General features: G+C 33.0%; 1 protein-coding gene across 2 annotated transcripts in view; it reads right to left on the reverse strand.

The window, feature by feature from the left end:
* LOC133175085 (uncharacterized) overlaps window positions 1-18,193 on the reverse strand; it is a 20,907-nt gene extending 2,714 nt beyond the window's left edge. The window contains exons 1-7 of one of the 2 annotated variants that reach the window (XM_061310211.1): window positions 17,774-18,193; window positions 16,993-17,033; window positions 14,043-14,198; window positions 6,298-6,361; window positions 5,738-5,817; window positions 3,552-3,626; window positions 880-942 (exon numbers count right to left, since the gene is read on the reverse strand). In XM_061310211.1, the coding sequence (XP_061166195.1) occupies window positions 880-942; window positions 3,552-3,626; window positions 5,738-5,793 (194 nt within the window). In that variant the 5' untranslated portion in view covers window positions 5,794-5,817; window positions 6,298-6,361; window positions 14,043-14,198; window positions 16,993-17,033; window positions 17,774-18,193. The remainder of the gene's footprint in view (window positions 1-879; window positions 943-3,551; window positions 3,627-5,737; window positions 5,818-6,297; window positions 6,362-14,042; window positions 14,199-16,992; window positions 17,034-17,773) is intronic. The other variant, XM_061310212.1, reaches the window with a different exon arrangement.
* Between the last annotated feature and the right edge of the window lie 1,474 nt (window positions 18,194-19,667).

Below are 19,667 nucleotides of genomic sequence, written 5' to 3' on the forward strand. Positions count from 1 at the left end.
GTTATGGCGAAGGTTATAGTTTTCTAAAAGTAAGTAAAACGTCTAGGTCAAGGTCAAAGTTGTTGTTATCTAAAGGAAGGTCTTGTCACAAGGATTAAATATGTAAAGTATGAAAGCCCTGGCACCAACCATTCAAAGTTATGGCCAAGGTTAAAGTTTTTTGAAAGTAGGTCAAACTCCTATGTCAAGGTCAAAGGGTCAAAGTGGTTGGTATCCAAAGGAAGGTCTTGTCACAAGGATTACATTTGTGAAGTATGAAAGCCATAGCACCAATCATTCAAAAGTTATGGCCAAGGTTAAAGTTTTTCAAAAGTAGGTCAAACTCCTATGTCAAGGTCAAAGGGTCAAAGTGGTTGGTATCCAAAGGAAGGTCTTGTCACAAGGAATACACGTGAAGTTTGAAACCCCAAGCACCAACTGTTCAGAAGTTATGGCCAAGGTTAAAGTCTCATAAAATTTTGCAAAAGTGGGTCAAACTCCAAGGTCAAGGTCAAAAGGTCAAATATGATGGTACCCAAGGAAAGGTCTTGTCACAAGGAATACACATGTGAAATATGAAAGTCATAGCTCTAACCAATCAAAAGTTATGGGTTAAAGTTGACAACAAACAGACAGACAAACAGATAGACAGACAGACAGGACAAAAACAATAAATACTTCCACATAAATATGATCAATCAGGGCTTTGCTGTTCTTGAGAAGAAGATTTTTAAAGATTTTTCCTATGTATTTCTATGTAAAACTTTGATCCTCCATTGTGGACCCGCAATGGGCCCCCACAATGGGGGCATAAAAATATCGATTTTTTCCTTGTGAGATCCTGTTGTCTTCTGATAATTGTACATGTGTCATAATAGAAACTGACTGAACATTTCTTACCCTAGGACCTGGAGGGCCAAAAGGCTCAGGGAGTCCAGGTCGACCTGGAATGCCAGGATCACCCTAAAAATAGATATGTCCAAGATTTAATCATTGTCAGACATAAACTGGAACAATTACAGAAATATTTATTATGGAATAAAGCTCTTAAAGGATGATTCTCTATAGGGCCATTTTCTGGCCTACGATAAAATCACTTAAAAATGTGATTTTATGTAACTTTAATCATTATATTTCATGATTTTGATGTTTGTTTTTCAACATCTATCACCTAAGTCGCGTGATTAAAAGATGACAAACGGCCGTCAAGTAAAGAAAAATTGAGGGTAGGTCTATTTACATCAAGTTTTCAGGCATGTTTCTAGATGTAAATGATCAAAAATTGTTTATTTATGTTGGAAACATATCAGACTTAAGTAATAAAAGCAAAGATTGTTTAATTTAAGGCTAAAGATATTTTTTTATGGCAAGAATTTGACGCATTCACATTTTGCATAATTATTTTGAATGTAAATCTTTACAAAATGCACCTCGTACGATGTTGAAAAATGTTTAATTAGCATTTAATTAAAAGTATTATTTCATATATGTTTATATTGTACTTGTGTATTGTTTCTATAGATGTGGTACCTATTTTATGCATAAAATGCCCATGCAAGACATGAGATTTCTAAGTTTCTTTTGAACTATAAAAGTTGTGTATCAAATGTTTAAAGCAATGAATGAATTTTGTTTGTGATTAAATCAAAATTAAGTTGTAATTTATAAAATATAGTCTACATTTGCAAAAAAAATAAAGAATTCATTAATTTACAGGATGAAAATATCAATGCAAGTACATGTTAATAGTCAGTACATAAAACTCAGAAAGGCTGTATTAAATATATATATATCGACGTAAAATGAAATAACATCGTAAGAGTTGATTTGATTCAATTTAATTACGCATGTAAAACAATATATTTAATTTAAAATGCTATCTTAACTATAATACACAAATGTATGTATAAAAGTCGAGCCCCCCCCCCCCCCCACGGCACTCCATAAAATGGAGTAAATTTTCAACAGTTCCTTCCACTACGCATATCAGAAGTTTTAGTATATCCATGGACTAATAGAGTTCTACAACATCCCAGGTACAAATTGGACCGTAAGAGATGACACTCCTTTCGCACTCTTGAAACCTGAGAATTAAATTCTCTTTCCGTGCTGCGTCAAGAACTAAGGTGTTTAACACAGGTAGTGACAGTTCCTTTGCTAAGTCCTCAGCATTAAAAGTAAAAGTCATGGGTCTCTTGGATATTATCTTAAAGAAGGAGGTCCTGTCCCACGGTAGGTGTTGGTCAATACTGAAACCATGCATAAATCAAAATTGTGACACTTCACCTTAAGTGGATGATCTCTTTATCTGGGTGAAAAATTCTAAAATGACGTAAAGCAACATTCAATTATCAATCACGTGACATTTAGGAACCCCTTTCCTCCTTGGCGTTTTATTTTCGAAGACAGAACTACTGTTCTCATAACTTATATTGATGCTACCAAAGAAGTGTGATGAATAGATTGAGTACTCTCAACACCCAGTTAACAAAATACATGGATCCTATGTCACTCATACGGAAAAGTGTCCTTCTAAAAGGTCGAGGCGAGAATTTCCATTATGAAACCATCCCATCAGTAATTCTCTATCTATAAAAGTTACATGTGTACCCATAGAAAAATTAAGTTTATAACACAAATAGCAAATGCATCTTCCCGCTACAACAAAAATAGCTTTTATCATTTCTAGAACTAATAACAAATATGCAGTACTCCTAAGGAAATACAAATACAAAGAAGTAGCATAGATAAACTAAACTATCCTTATAAATAATATAATTATAATAAGTAACTTATATTCATGCCTTATAGTCTATAAAAAATTTCTTTATTTCTAGCAGATAGTTCAATGAGACTTGTCTTCACGTAATTTCATAACAACCAGTCATTTCAGTCCTTTGATTTTAGATTTTTTAAGTAAAAAGTTTACCTTTTTTGAGTAAACATGCATGGCTTATATAAATTCTTAGTAAATCAATAGAAACATGTACTCTAAGTGGAAGTTTATAATAAGAAATAATCTACATAAGCTGATATCCTTCATTGTAAGTAGTTAGCTTTTCCTGCAAATATCGTAAAAATGAAGCAAAAAGTTTTTATTTACATGTCATAACCACCTTTAACCAAGTTGATAATTTGGTAGTCACTTTTTATGTTCATAAGAAGTTTACATGCAAATTTTGGTGTTGGTTAAAGGTGGTTATGACATGTATAGGAGTTACCTAACACACCAACCCTCTTGAGTTTTCCCATTACCCTAATGCTAATACCGACCGATAGTACCTTACTTTGTGACCCTATATCATAACAAATACTTTTGTATCATTAACCAATCAACATTTATCATTAAATTGGAACATTAGCCTACTGACTCATGCAGTTTTTAAGGGAAAAAATACTATTTGAAAATTTGAAGTCATTGTAGGCCGCAAAACGGCCTTATAGAGAATGATCCTTTACTGAAATTTAATCATAGAACTTAACTTGTTAAAGTTACATTAAGATTTACATTTCATTATATATAGTGTGAGATAACACGTCTGAAATCCAGTTGTTATGGTGTTGATACTTACACTAGGACCCCTTTGTCCAGGATTACCCGGATCACCTTTTGAACCAAATCCATAAAATCCATCTCCAGGATTTCCCTGTGGATTAAAAAATACATTTTATTGCCAGAAGATACATATTAAAGCCGATCTTTTGAATTATCTTATGAACAAAATACAAAATTGTACATTATAAAATCACTAAATCCAATCTGAGACTTGATCAGCCACTTTAGAGACTTGTGCATTATGTGCTTTATGTATGCTTTACAGATTATCATAATTGGATTGGAAGACATGAGTAATTTCTCTGTCTGTCCATCAGTCCATCCATCTGTCTGTCATTCTATCTGTGTATAACACTTTATGTCTGGACAATATCTCAAAGAGCTTTTGAGCTTTTGCAATGAAATGTGCTGGTACCCGGTACTTTTATCCGGCTGATGTTATCAGGGCTCGACATTAACTTTTTTTCCTACTTGTCCATTCGGACAAGTGACCAAGACATTTACTTGTCCGAACTTCAACTTCACTTGTCCGAAAAAATTTTCAATAAAGATCTAATACTGTCAACTTGAAAACTAAAATGAATTCCATTACATGTGCTTGATTGATTCATGATGTTATTGATAAATACAACAAACACATAACACAAAATTTTATCTAGACTTTCTGTCCTAACAACAACATAAATGGGACTGTCAACATCAAACAGAATCCAAACTTCATAAATTCCATGCCTTTGCAGTAGTATGCAATTAGTAAACTTCAATCCCAATCAAGTGTGAACTCAACTACATAGTGATCCATATTGGAATCTAAGTTCGGTATTAGGAACATACTACTTCCGTCTTTGAACTTACCGGTAAACGTTCGACAGTCGTTCTTTTTATTACTTTGAGACTTCTTTACATTTAAATGCACTTGTCCAATCAGACAAGCGCCCAGCAATATTCACTTGTCCGTAATTTTTTTTCACTGGTACCGGACAAGCGGACAAGCGTTAATGTCGAGCCCTGGTTATGAATATACCGGCCAAAATACTCGTTGGAGAAAAATTTAATAACTCTCATATTTAATAAAAATCTCTTCCACAAGCTACTTCCTATTTTTGAAAAAGTACCACCTGTTTCTAACATTTTTGAAAGCCCTGCCCAACTGCCTATGGCATAAGGGAGACCTCTATCAATTTTGAGGTCAAAAGGTCAAGATCAGTAATTCATACATTGCAAGAAATGGTTTCCAGATGGTAAACTTACTTCTCTTTGAACTTTTTCAATGAAGATTTATATCATACCTCCAAGTCACCTAAAGAAAACCCCTGTTGATTTTAAGGTCAAAGATCAAGGTAAGAAATTCATACATTTAAAAAAAAATGATTTTCAGATGATCACTTTAGTTCTTATAAAGCCTTTTCAATTAAAACTTTTTTTTATCATAAGATGATTGCTCTTTGTGACATAAAGACAACCTGTAAAGGTTTTGAGGACAAAAGGTCAAAGTAAGGAATTCAATTATTGCAAAAATTGAATTCCAGATGATAATTTTTGTCTTATTTGAGCTTTTACAATTAAATATTATCATATCATTACTCCCATTGACTTAAAGAAGATCCCTTTTGAATTTTAGGTAAAACGGTCAAGGTCAAAAATTCATATGTTGTGAAAAAAAAATAATGGCTTCCTGGTGTTATATAGAGTTCTCTTTGTTTTGCAATAAAATTTTATACTTTTAGTCAATATGACTTAAAGAGGACTCTTTTGATTTTGAGAAAAGGTCAAAGGCCAAAGTCAGAAAGTTATATATTGCATACATAATTTTCAGATAATAACTTAATTTTCAGTAAGCTTTTGCAATGAAAATTAAGGTCCTGAATTTCTTTAAATCAAGAAAGACCCCTCATGACTTTAAGGCCAAAAGCTAAAGCTCAATGTCAATCTTTTTCTCTTTCACAATCTGCGTTTTTTTTTTTCAGGTCTTCCTTGCTCTTCATATAACATGAAGCGGGGGACACAAATTCCCTGAATTAGCTTGTGATACTTTTGACATCAGTTATACTGCCTTGAAATTAATGCCCAATAGGGGTTGCTTGTGGGTGCAAATATAGTTGCCAAAAAAAGAGTAAACAAAATGACAGCACAAGATGTCAATACTTAAAAACATGAAAGATTTTTATATCTTTTTAGAGTGTTGTTTCCATGACACCCTACCTTGGGTCCGGGTAAACCTGATACACCCTGAGGCCCCCGATTTCCTGGCAGTCCATCAACTCCAGGGTTACCTTTTGTCTCTAAAATAAACAAACACAAATCATTTTTATTTTAATATTCTGTAATAACAGACTGCTTTGTGTCATTCATGTTTACAATAAAATTCTAATTAACCTATGGAATTTCACACTACTCCCAACATCATGTTTACTACATCAATTTTTGATATGTAATATTTTGCTATAAATTTACAATGTCTTAGCATGGAAAACATTGGCTAACATATGCCAATTTTATTAGAAAAAAAATTGCATTTTGAAATCTATGATAGAATAAATGTTTTTATACCACCCCTCTATTTCTCTCCTTTAATTATTGTTCACTTTGTCTTTCATTATATAAGTACTCAAAGTATTTTTCATAATAATTTCCAATGCATGACAATCATTTATTACATATTAAATGATTACATTTTCATAATAATTTCCAATGCATGACAATCATTTATTACATATTAAATGATTACATTACATTTGATACATGATTAAATTATTTCATACCTTTGTCTCATTACATCCAGGGTAACCCTGTGGACCCCACAGGTCCCTCTAAACCTTCATAACCCTAGAACAAGAAAAAAAATTGTTAAAACAATAACATATCACTCTGAAGCTATAAGAATGACCAATATTTACAATTTCATATATACACATGATAAATGTAATAATTTATAAATAATAAAATCCTACTAGGATTAACAGTTGTGACAATGCAGAAAAATTTCATAGTTGGTTATTTAGTCTTTTCTGCAAAGGTTGCAAGTGATAATCTCCATATTAACAAAGAAAGAAATAAATGTTATTGTTTACATGTAAATCTGTATAAATCATTCTATAAAGTAGGGGAAATTATGTTAAATATTGTTTTGTTGATCCATACATCACATTGATGAAAGACCCAATTCTTAACATAGGTCGCGGGTTTGCAGGCCATTCAAAAGTGTCCGAAAACATACCATGAAAATTAGTTATATGAATCCTCTACCTTCATTTTATATTCTCTGAAAATTTTATAAAATTCGTCTGCATCGTTTTTGTGTAATTAAATCCCAAACATGCCATTGTAGGCGTTACATTTTCGACGTTATTCTATTGAATTATATAAGAAAAACGTCGTTTTCAGCTCGTTTTGAGGCAAGATTTTGTTTCAAAAAATATCAGTAACTTTTAAATGGTGCAGATGAAATTGTTTCCCCTTGGTATTTTAACAAAGAATTGATTTGAAATAAATCAATGTGAAAAAATTAATATGTCTTCGGGTTAGTTTTCGATAATTTAAATGTGGATAATTGCTTTTATATCGCAAAATGTTACATTTTTAAGAACGACGTCATAAAATATCGCGACGCCATGCTTGACGTCGTGAATATCTATCCGGTATTCAGTGCAGAAAAATAAGCTAAAATAATTTTTATAAAAAAGAAATTCAAGTCTATCTGCTTTCAAGTGACCCGTGAATCGTATCATAATAATTCAATAACAATGGAATGATTATTAGACATGTTTCTCTTCAGATTAGGTTTTTTGTACGTTTTATATTAGTGAAAATTCTCGCAAGGGACGTAAAACAACAATCAATCCTTTAGTTTCTCTCTTTCAATTTACTTTCTTTATGTGTTGTTTTCTTACCGTTTCTTTTCTGTTTGTTTTGTTTTGCTTTTTTTTTTTGTAGATTAGACGTATCTTTACATTCAGCTGTGTATTTTTCTTTTCAAGGGTGCTGGCGAAAACGGTATCTTTTAATTCAAGTGATTCAAGTATATAAAATGTTTTTATTTAAGACCATTCAGCAAGGCGCTCAAATCTATGAATTTCTGCCAAATATCGTCCCGGCTAAATACAATATATTTTCAGTATATATTAAAACAAAATATTTATTTTTAAATACCACATTTTCAGAGATGTAAATGGGACGAGGATTTAAAAATCAATTTTATCTGACGTAATCAACAGCCAGTTTTTTTTAGAACATTAATTCTACTTGTTGGACATGGAAAGCAAAGTAGCGAATAAAATCTGTATGTAACAGCATTGCAAGCTGTTGCTTAGGAGACGATCATTTCAGGGGACGTACAGATTTTGGAAATAAATAATCTGTCCTCGAAAATGTTGAAAATAAATAATCTGTCCTCGACTGGGCAAGAAAATAAATAATCTGTCCAAAACTAGTTCTAGCCCCCCCCCCCCCTCCCCCAATGGGAGTTTTCAATTTTGTTTTTTGTTTTTGTTTTTGTTTTTTTTTGTTGTTTTTTTGCTTGTTAGACTTTTTTCAGTGAAGAAGAAATAAATAGTCTGTCCTTGTTTTTTTTTTTTTTGGAAATAATAATCTGTCCTTCACCAACATGAAAATGAACAATCTGACTCGGTAAAATTTGCCACACACACACCTCTCCCTCAGAATTAAATAGTTGTCCCCTAACAGGAGGTCAGTGCCGCTAAAAAATTGTCTTAATGTTTCATCGTACCTTAGCAGTATTTAATTTATGATAAACTTGTACATCTATATATCAAATATCCTCTTTAAAAATAAAGTTTAATCTTTTGATGTAACAGGTGTATTTGTGATTTATTTAAATATTGGCTTCTTTCTTATTAAAAGAAACTGATAATTCAAATACGATCAAAGGAAAAAAGGTCAGTTGAACCTTGTGTCCATATCGTTTCACGATACCAAGTGAAAACAAATCAATCGCAACTTCTCGGGCCTTTCCGACAAGCCGAGAAACAACCACTTGTTTTTCCAAGCTTGCAGGAAAGGCCCAAAATGATTTTTTTTAATATTTCCTAATATGTCGAACATTTTAAACAATATAACACTAAACTACCAATTCCAAGAAAAGTTATAGCTAAATAATGATATACTGAAGAATATCATCGCAGATTTCTTTTTCATTGTGACGTCATAATCAAATGTGCACAAGAAAGTCGCCAAAATCATATAAACTGCGTACCTAGTTTTAACAACCTCAGCAAACCCGCGACCTACTTTAAGACATGGCTTAAACTAGAAATATGTCCATAGGACATGAATGCCCCACCGAGGGTATATTAATAATGCAACATTTTAACACAAATTGAGAAAAGTGAGGTCAAGATCAAAGGAAAGGTCAAGGTAAAAAAAAATTGTTTATGCAGTTGAAAGGTTACATCGGTATGTATTAGCATATGAAGTTTGATAAAAATATTATGAATGGTTTTAAAACTAAGCTAAACACTAATTAAAGAAAAGTGAGGTCAAGGTCAAAGGAAAGGTCAAAGTCAAAAAATATTGATGCAGTTGAATAGCTCTCATCAGTATGTATCAGCATATAAAGTTTGACACTAATTTAAGAAAAGTGAGGTCAAGGTCAAAGGAAAGGTCAAGGTCAAAAAATTTTGATGCAGTTGAATAGCTCTCATCAGTATGTATCAGCATATGAAGTTTGATAACACTATCTTGAATGGTATCTTTAAAACTGAGCTAAAAACTTATTTCAGAAAAGTGAGGTCAAGGTCAAAGGAAAGGTCAAGGTAAAAAAAAATATTGATGCAGTTGAATAGCTCTCATCAGTATGTATCAGCATATAAAGTTTGACACTAATTTAAGAAAAGTGAGGTCAAGGTCAAAGGAAAGGTCAAGGTCAAAAAATTTTGATGCAGTTGAATAGCTCTCATCAGTATGTATCAGCATATGAAGTTTGATAACACTATCTTGAATGGTATCTTTAAAACTGAGCTAAACACTAATTCAAGAAAAGTGAGGTCAAGGTCAAAGGAAAGGTCAAGGTCAAAAACTGTTGATGCAGTTGCATAGCTCTCATCAATATCTATCAGCATATGAAGTTTGATAAAAATATCTTGGATAGTTTCTTTGAAACTGAGCTTTGAACAGAGCTAAACGCAAAGTGTGACGGAAGGACAGACGGAAGGACAGAAGGATGGAAGGACGGAAGACGGACATGACAAACACTATATGCCCCGGCCATATTCATGGCGGGGCATAAAAAAACAGATCTAACATGAGTTTAGAGTTAATCAATTGATAAACAGCCATTGTTTTCCATCAGAGAGAAAGGCAAAAATATTCAATGTAAATATTTCATACTATATATAGTTCTATTTTATAATGCTGAAAACAATGCTGTTAATGAAAGAAAAAAAATAAATGTAGTTACCTACTACACTGGTGTTTACAAACAGCTAGAAAATATTATGTTAAATTGAACCGTTGAAGAAGAAAATGTTACCCAAATGGCCATATTTAAACAAGAATGTGGGTACAATTAAGACTACATACTTTATAATTCAGAGTCAAATATCATACAATCATGATGAAGACAAGAGCGAATTACCAAAACAACGAGAGATGACTTACAACGAGAGATGACTTACAACGAGAGATGACTTACAACGAGAGATGACTTACAAAGAGAGATGACTTACAACAAGAGATGACTTACAACAAGAGATGACTTACAACGAGAGATAACGAGAGATGACTTACAACGACAGATGACTTACAAAGAGAGATGACTTACAATGAGAGATGACTTACAACAAGAGATGACTTACAACAAGAGATGACTTACAATGAGAGATAACGAGAGATGACTTACAACGAGAGATGACTTACAATGAGAGATGACTTACAATGAGAGATGACTTATAATGAGAGATGACTTACAACAAGAGATGACTTACAACAAGAGATGACTTACAATGTGTCACATCAGCAAGAACGAAGGGAGGTAATGTACTTGATATGAAAGGGAGCTAACTTCGTTCAGCTTAAACAATAACAAGAGTTATAGGTTATTTAAATTAGAACATTGTTTTGAAAAATATTTGATTTATCTTCCAAAGGATTTAAGACAAGAGGCCCAGAGGCCACATTGCTCACCTGAGCACTGTGGCTAGGAAAAAAGGAAAAATCAGTTTAGTATTGAAAAGCTTAAATGCAGAAGTGGTCCCAACCTACCCCTAAAGGGAGTGGGGATTATGATTTGAACAAAATTAAATCTACACTAACTAAGGATGTTTACATAATTTTTTGACTAACTGTGACTTTTTTCTCTACAAGTTTGAACGTTCATTGTGGCCCCACCCTGCCCCTGGAGGTCGTGATTTGAACAAACTTGAATCTACACTATCTGAGGATGCTTCCATATACCAGGTAAATATGACAAACTGTGGCTTTGCTGTTCTTGAGAAGATTTTCAAAGATTTTTCCTGTATATTCCTATGTAAAACTTTGATCGTCCATTGTGGCCCCACCCCTACCCCTGGGGGTCATGATTTGAACAAACTTGAATTTACACCACCTGAGGATGCTTCCACATAAATATGACCAATCATAGCTTTGCTGTTCTTGAAAAGAAGATTTTTGAAGATTTTTCATACATACTCTATGAAAACTTTGATCGTCCATTGTGGCCCCACCCTACCCCTGGGTGTCATGATTTGAACAAATTTGAATCTACACCACCTACAGATGCTTCCATATAAATATGACCAATCATAGCTTTGCTGTTCTTGAGAAGAAGATTCTTGACGATTTTTCCTATAAACACCTATGTTAAACTTTGATCGCCCATTGTGGCCCCACCCTACCCCTTGGGGTCATGATTTGAAGAAACTTGAATTTACACTACCTGACAATAATTCCACATGAGTTTCATCTTTCCTGGCCCATTAGTTCTTGAGAAGAAGATTTTTTAATAATAATGCCATTAATTTTTTGCTATTTCATAATTATCTCCCCTTGGAGAAGGGTGTGGCCCTTCATTTGAACAAATTTAAATCCCCTTCACCCAAGGATACTTTGTGCTAAGTTTGATTGAAATTGGCCTAGTAGTTCTGGAGAAGAAGATGAAAATGTGAAAAGTTTACAACAAGGACAGAAAACAGACAAATTTCGATCAGAAAAGCTCACTTGAGCCTTCGGCTCAGATGAGCTAAAAACCCCTTATTTATATAGAAATATCCTAACTAACATATACCTAATAAACCTTTATTAAAGTGAGAGAACTTACAGCAAATTAATGCTTTTCAAGCTTCCCCACGTGTCTAACAGTTACACAGGTTTATATACTCTTAGGATACAATAGAAACTTTAACTTAAAATCTAGTGAATACAGCCCAAGGGTATGAACTTTGACTGAAATTAGTAACACCCAAAAGGTTAACTTCCGTATTGATAGCCAATGAGAATTTAGATCATCAAACGTAAACATTTACCCATAAGATTTGATGGAAGCAACACGTGCTATTATCTGAGAAGGTTTGTAAATATAAACAAATGATATGGGGAATAAGGCAGTATACAAATATATGTATGAAAACATTTATAACAACATTACATTTAAAATACAAGGCATAAATTTATATAACAAAATTCATTCCTGCTACAGATGAGTATTTACTCAATACTGAGAAACAAGAGACCAAAGGGCCTTAATGGTCGCTTGAGTACAATACAACAATGTAAATGGTCCATAGTATGAATACAACAAAATAAACTGATAGATGAAGATATTTTGTCCAGAGGAAATAGGATGATCAGGGATCAACAAAATATGCCTTTACTTGTCAAAGCTTTTGCACTCCCATTTATCACTATCACCATGCAGTCTAAACAAAACAATTGTGCTTGAGCACCTAAACCCATCACACATCCCTTCACATTGGCCTCTCTTGGTCATTGAAGATCATTTATTGTACAAGATGTGGTATTTTTTGTCTCATTTTCAGCGATTCATTTTGTTGTGCATCCTGGGTAAATTATGCACTAATTTTGCAGAGGATGCATGAGTTCAATAAATGTACATCCTGATGAATGCAATAAAATAAGAAAGAATGTATTGTTTTCAATATTTTTGGGGCGTACCAAATTATTGATTATAGCAATTTCTGGACATATTCTGGTACACAATGTACCATATACAGTAAAACATGCTTATAACGAAGTGCCAGGAATGGATGATTTTGCTTCATTATAAATGTAATTCATTATATTCTTTAAGTTCAAAAAATATTTTAAAAAAACCACAGCGAATGAAAATCGCTTTGCTGTAAACGTCAATTCATTATAAGCGTGTTCACTATAAGCGAGTTTTACTGTATCTGGTATACGGCTACCTGGCCAACAACATAGGTCAGGTTTCACAACGCACTGTTATCATGGTTATTGCAGTTAGCAAGCAATTATCAGAAAACTCCAATCAGTACAGTTTAATTATGTCTACTGTAAAAAAAATTTAGTTTCAGAAGATCACTAAATAATCAACAGAGTGCTGGCCTAACTCCAGAACCCCTGACTCAGTGGTCATGAAATACACAAATTTGGAAGAGACAACTTTAATCATAACCATGCACTGGTTTGCTTACCCAGAAGCAAAGAAAAATATTTTCAAAGAAATAAAATACAGTTTTACTATATGATTAATAGAGCCCCGCCTTATAACCAGAACCACTGACCCAGGAGCCATAAAATTTTGCAAGAGGCACTTGCACATCTCAACCAGGTACTTACATTATCTGTTCAATATACCATGATATACAGGGAAACAAAGAGAAGCTTTTTAAAGAAATTATGGATTTTCAATATATGATCAATAGAGCCCATCCAACTCTAATACCCCTAACTCATGAATTTCACAATGCTTATTACTGTACAATCATGTTAACAGTATGACTGCTTGATGTCAAGTAATGAAGACATTTTTTTTAAGATAGAATTAATTTTGATGGTTTTAGCCTCAGGTCTCTGGAGAAAGAAGACCATGAAAATCACAATTTTTAAGTTTCCCTTTACCCATAGATGCTATATGCCAAGAATGGATGAAAATGGTTCAGGGTCCCAGAAAAGAAGCTAAAAATGTTCAAATGTTAACGTACATTAGATGATCGAGGATGCACAGCAATGGAGGAAAACAGATAGCATTAAGTTAATTACCTGAGTCACTCAAAATTTTGGGGGAAAAAGCAAATTTCAATTGGGGCAGGGTCCTTTTACTGAACCTGGATGCAAGGGTTATTATTATTATGCCCTGCTTTTCACCCAAGTTTGGTTGAAAATGGCCCAGTGGTTCTTGAGAAGAAGTTAAAAATGTGAAAAATTTACAGATGGACACCAAAAAATCTGATCAGAAAAGGTGACTAGCGATTTCAATACAGGTGAGCTAAAAAGAAACATACATATACAAGATATATGCCTCAAAAGTGTTTAACTAAATTTTGAATTTGTTTCAAGCATTACACAAACTCACATAGCATTCAACAGGAATATCTTGCTGAAGAATATTAGAAGCTGACTGAATTCCCCTTCCACTCCACATCTTCCACGAAACCTCAATTCTTTTATTAGGTCAGAATAATACTCAACGTACTCCAAAATTCCAGTATGCCAAATGCTAAAAATGTGCCTGTAAAAATAAAAATCATTTTACATTACCGTTAAGTCACGAATAAAGTATATGAAAATATAGTATGAACATGATGAAATGCAAGATTCAATGAATTTTTTTTAAGTTGATATTGAAATGAGGATAGATATTAGTTTTCTATTAGTCTGCTTTTCTTCTGGGATGACTATCTTTCAGGTGGCAGAGGATTACAGTTTTTTTTTGGCAATCAAAACGTTTGACTGACAGTTTCCTTAATATTGAGCTGCTTTTCAAATGTCCATTGAAAAATTTTAAATTCTCTCTACATGTAATAATAGTATGGTCCAGTCCCTTGAGGAATTTGAAGCTTTTAGGAATAAAACATGTACAACTTACACAATGAGCCCTAATGATGGCACAGGGACAATCTCAAAATTTCATGTAAATTAAGCCTATTTTCACTATTTCGCCGGATCCGCAACTGCTTCCAGGCCCGTGCTAATGCCGTAAGCTACCACACAAATTGCAGACCAACACTTGTACATAGTAACCATTGAACAGCAAGAGATAATGGCTCAACCACCTCGTTTTCAAGCTACAATTCATCCTATGAACCCACCCCACTTTTCTGGTGAAATACCGGAAGAGTGATTTTTGATCTTAGTTTCATATTTCTAGTCCATATCCCATTAACAGTAGTAGTGACACTAAAGTGTCATATATCATTAGAATATACAAGGCCACCAATTCCCTCCAAATGCACACATAAAATATTCTAGCAATAAAATTACCTATTAATAATATACATTCAAACCTAAGGTTCCTCTATTTTTTCTAATTTTTGACTGGTACTTAATCCGATACTATCCTCTGCCACCTTCATGTAAAAAGACACTAAAATTATATTAGACTGTGGTGAAACTCTTGACCACTAATGATAAATTATATAACTGTAACAGTTATTGTACACTAAAACTTGGTCACAGCGAAGTCGTGGGGACTTGTGAATTTACTTCACTATTTCCCTAATTCCTTATTATCATATAATGAATTCCTAGGCTTATTAAAGTAAATATATTCAATATTCGCAATATGCATTTTTTCTTCAAGTATGACTACCAATATGTTCTCAGGAGTATTAATTAAATTACAAAACTTACCTTGGATTACTAATGTTTTCCTATATTAGTAAGGCTGGGATGATACAACTTTTTCTGTATCGATACGTACCACAATATTTGAGCCACGATACGATATGTATCACGATATGTTGAATTGGTAATAAAATCTTTTCTTTATTGAATTGATCAACTTGATATATTTCTGTAGACAGTCAGTAACAAACCTAATAAGTAATTTATTAGTGTGAGGGAGTCATCAACACAAGACAGGCCTGTAGCAACATTTATCAAACGGGGTAAGGGGCAGCCACCAAAAAAAAAATGATAAGCCAGGAAAAAAAACATTGACTGTTAAAACTCAGGAGGGGTTAGAAAATTCCTCTAAATTGTTTGGAAATTTTTAATGCAATACATGGCACTCTTTCCACTCTACTCATTATGCCATCTGACAACAAGTTTGCAACAAGCGAGTTTATTGGTCTGTAGAGACGACTATAAATGGTGGTGGATAAAATATACAGTTTGGTTATAGAATATGTCTAGAAAATGCGCAGAAAATTTTGCGCTGTAAATTACACTTTATTTACATTATGGGATCTGTAGCGTTATGGTCAAAGACTAAAATATAAAACCATAATGCTACAGTTCTGTATGGAACGCCATAGCTGCCTTATGTGGTTATTTCATGAAAAGGTGGTGCTTTTTTATGTTATGCTGTGGTTATTTTATATGAAAGTGGTGCTTTTTTATGTGGTTATTTCATGTGAAGGTGGTTTTTTAATTTGATGGTGGTTTTTTATGTGATGGTGGTTTTCCATGTGAAGGTGTTTTTTCATGTGATGGTTTTTCATGTGGTTTTTTATGTTTAATGTGAAGGTGATCACTCGTAACTCCTAATACTTTTGAAGACTGAGTTCACATGTAACACTGAGTTTAACTGCAGCTATTATCTTGAAATTTTGAAAGTGAAACAAATGATCAATATTATTAAAATCATTTTAATATGCCATTGCAAGTTCCTCTTTTTTCCATAGGCGCTTGGTTTCAGGATGGTGTATTCTGTGTATTATGGGTTTTTTTTCTAGCTGTATCTGAATAAACTCGATAACATAAGAATAAAAAAAAAATCTCTGAAATAAGAAAGTTTTAAAAATGTCATATTACTACATAAAAAAGGAGTGAAGGTACGACAGTTGCAATCTTCGATTTAACTTGGTGCCCGGCTTGGTTCACACTTGAAGATGAAGGTTTTTCAAGTGAAAAATATGCAGTAAACTGAGAGTGACACCCTAATCACATAAACAATGGACACATGGCATGATCACGGCATGACCAAAAGAAATAAATCATTAAAAAAAAAACAGCAGTCCTTTGAGTTTTTGTAGCATAATAATTTGTAAATAACAGGTATATATCTATGAGAAAACGTTTTAGTTCATTTACACTTTCAGGCTAATCAATCTGTTGTGATATCATCAACAAAGTCTGTTGTGAAAGTTGTTATTTTTGCAGACTGATTTGTGCATTTCAGTAATACCTATCTCATTATGTGTTCAGAAATATTGATAGTGTGCATTTCTAGTTATGCTCACTGATATAGAGATGTTCAGAGTTGCAAATAATGTGTAACACGAGTATGCTCACTGATATAGAGATGTTCAGAGTTGCAAATAATGTGTAACACGAGTATGATGACATGTGTGTAAACTTACCAAAGTTTTTAAGTTCTATAAATGTAACAGGAAAGATAAATCTGAAAAAGAACATTTTTGAAAATGATTTTTCTACATCAATAAAATTGATTTTTATTTGATTTCTTGTAGTAATTTAATTCATTAATGTTTCTTCTATACCATGTATACTACCAGGAATCTTCCCTAATTTTTCATGCATGTATTTTAGAGAAAATGAGTAATACATGTATTGATTTTTTTAGAACTTTTATTAATTTCTTTAAAAAAAAATGTTGATTGATAAAATGAAGTTCTCATGGTTGTTTTGTGAGCTTAAAAATATCTGCCACGAAAAAAAAAAAAAAAATTTGTTGTGCTATTTATCAAAACTTGATGGGAAAGAAAAATCTTAAAACTTAAAAAATTAAACTAAAAAAAAATCAGTATAAATTAAATTAATTATACTTCAATTCCTAGCCAGTTTTATAGGTTGATAAATATGCTTGTTAAAAGTAATGCTCAGAAATATGAGAATATAAACTGGGTGTATGTGGAGGACCCTTGAAGACTCTCTGTCCTTATAAAGAAAAGAAAATTGTGAGATGGGAATGCTGTTGAAAACAATAAAGGGCAATTTAGTGCAATTATTTATTTTCCTTTCAGTGCATGTAACTGGTCTGACAAAACTTCACACAGTACGATTAACTTTGTCAGAACAAATGTCAATTTAAAAATTTCGATAATAAACCCCCCCCCCCCCTTTCAGTGAAATATAGAATACAGAACAAAGAGTAAAAGACTATTATAAATGAAATCATACCAGGAGAGATAATCCACTGATGATGTAGATCCTTTTGTTGACATTTCCTCTTTAATTTTTGCTATTGCTTGTAAACATTTTTCGCTTTCTTTTACAACAGCAAATAGACCCATTGAATCAAGTTCAGAAAATTCTTCATCGATGTCTAACCTCTGCAAGCAATTTTTCGTTGATTCCACCAGAAATTCCAGATTAGACCACAATGCAGCATGATCTTTGATACCTAGATAGAACGTTCTATCGTTAAAATGATATTGTCCTACGGACTCGGTTTAACTTTGATACCTAGGTACCAAATACAAGTCTTTCAGGGCTAATTCATATAACTCAGACAATTCTGTTGCTTTTCCAACATAAAAGATTCCAAAAGATTATAATCTACAAATATCCCATTCTGAAACATAGTCTTCAGCAAAACCTCCCACATTTCACTCCGGACGTGTAACTGTCGTCGCTTGAGCTTGATCTTAATGATCTTCCCCTTTTCCGCATTAGTTCTGATGCTGAAGGGGATGAGCATGGTGACAAAATGGAGTTTGAAGAATTAGATGAATCATCCATCCAATTTTTGGCGAATTATTCTCATGGAATTTTCGGAATCTCGATCCCGAGTGCTACTATTTTCACGAATTACGTCTTCAGGACGTGTTTGCGTGAAAATATCAAAAAATCCTGTCCCACTCGTGAAATAAATTCCATATCCAACTACAAAACATTGAATTTTCTATTTATTACATTTTCGATGATTTTCCCTTTGCCTCTGTCTTTTCTTTTAAAACACAATGTAATAGGCTGTGACGTCATAGTTGAGCATTTGAGACGTCAAGGCTTAGCAGTTGTGAGATGAAAAACATTGCAATATGGATTTTAGCAACATATTTTGGAAGAAATTGGCAGTTTTAATCTCTATCAAGATGGTTTAGTTACTATCTCTATCTTATTACAGGCCAGAAATTATATTTTACTTACTTTGATATCCTTTGATCACACTGTAAGAGAATATCACTTTGGTATCCTTTCACACTGTAAGAGAATATCACTTTGATATCCTTTGATCACACTGTAAGAGAATATCACTTTGATATCCTTTCACACTGTAAGAGAATATCACTTTGATATCCTATCACTTTGATATCCTTTCACACTGTAAGAGAATATCACTTTGGTATCCTTTCACACTGTAAGAGAATATCACTTTGATATCCTTTCACACTGTAAGAGAATATCACTTTGATATCCTTTCACACTGTGAGAGAATATCACTTTGGTATCCTTTCACACTGTGAGAGAATATCACTTTTATTCAATAAATGAATCCCACTATTTCACTGTTGAAAATGTAATAAATCACAACATTCCATAGAGTGGACTTTATTTTCCATATACAAAGAATACCTTTTGTAATTAGAAAAATTTCATATTCTGTCATTTTTCAGAATATTTCTATACCTCTCTTATTCTATTTCCACATAATGACTGCATTCTTTAAGTAATTGGTTATCCTCAATGTCAACTTGCACCTCTAGATCTTACACGTTCAAAATACTTCGAACATTAATTGCTCATCCAGACACACACAGATTATTAGTCGCTCTTTGGGGACATTCGGGATAACTCTGCCAAGGGGACATTAAATTCCCGATGGATATATTCACCAAAGACGCTCTTAACATATATATATATATATATATATATATATATACACACTTAAAAAACACGAAAAACCTCAGTAAAGCACGAAAAACCTCAGTAAAGCTTTAGGCCTTTCATTCCATCTTCAAAAGCTTTACAAAATAAACAACAGTAGTTACATAGTAACGTTACACAATGATACGCGGAGTATATGACGTCGTAATTGTGAAGTCAAATGTACTATGACATCATAGTCAATTGC

The sequence above is a fragment of the Saccostrea echinata genome, unplaced genomic scaffold (genome assembly GCF_033153115.1).
Source record: "Saccostrea echinata isolate AGI-Se365-2 ecotype Australia unplaced genomic scaffold, CSIRO_AGI_Sech_v1 ptg000060l, whole genome shotgun sequence".
Classification (NCBI taxonomy): domain Eukaryota; kingdom Metazoa; phylum Mollusca; class Bivalvia; order Ostreida; family Ostreidae; genus Saccostrea; species Saccostrea echinata.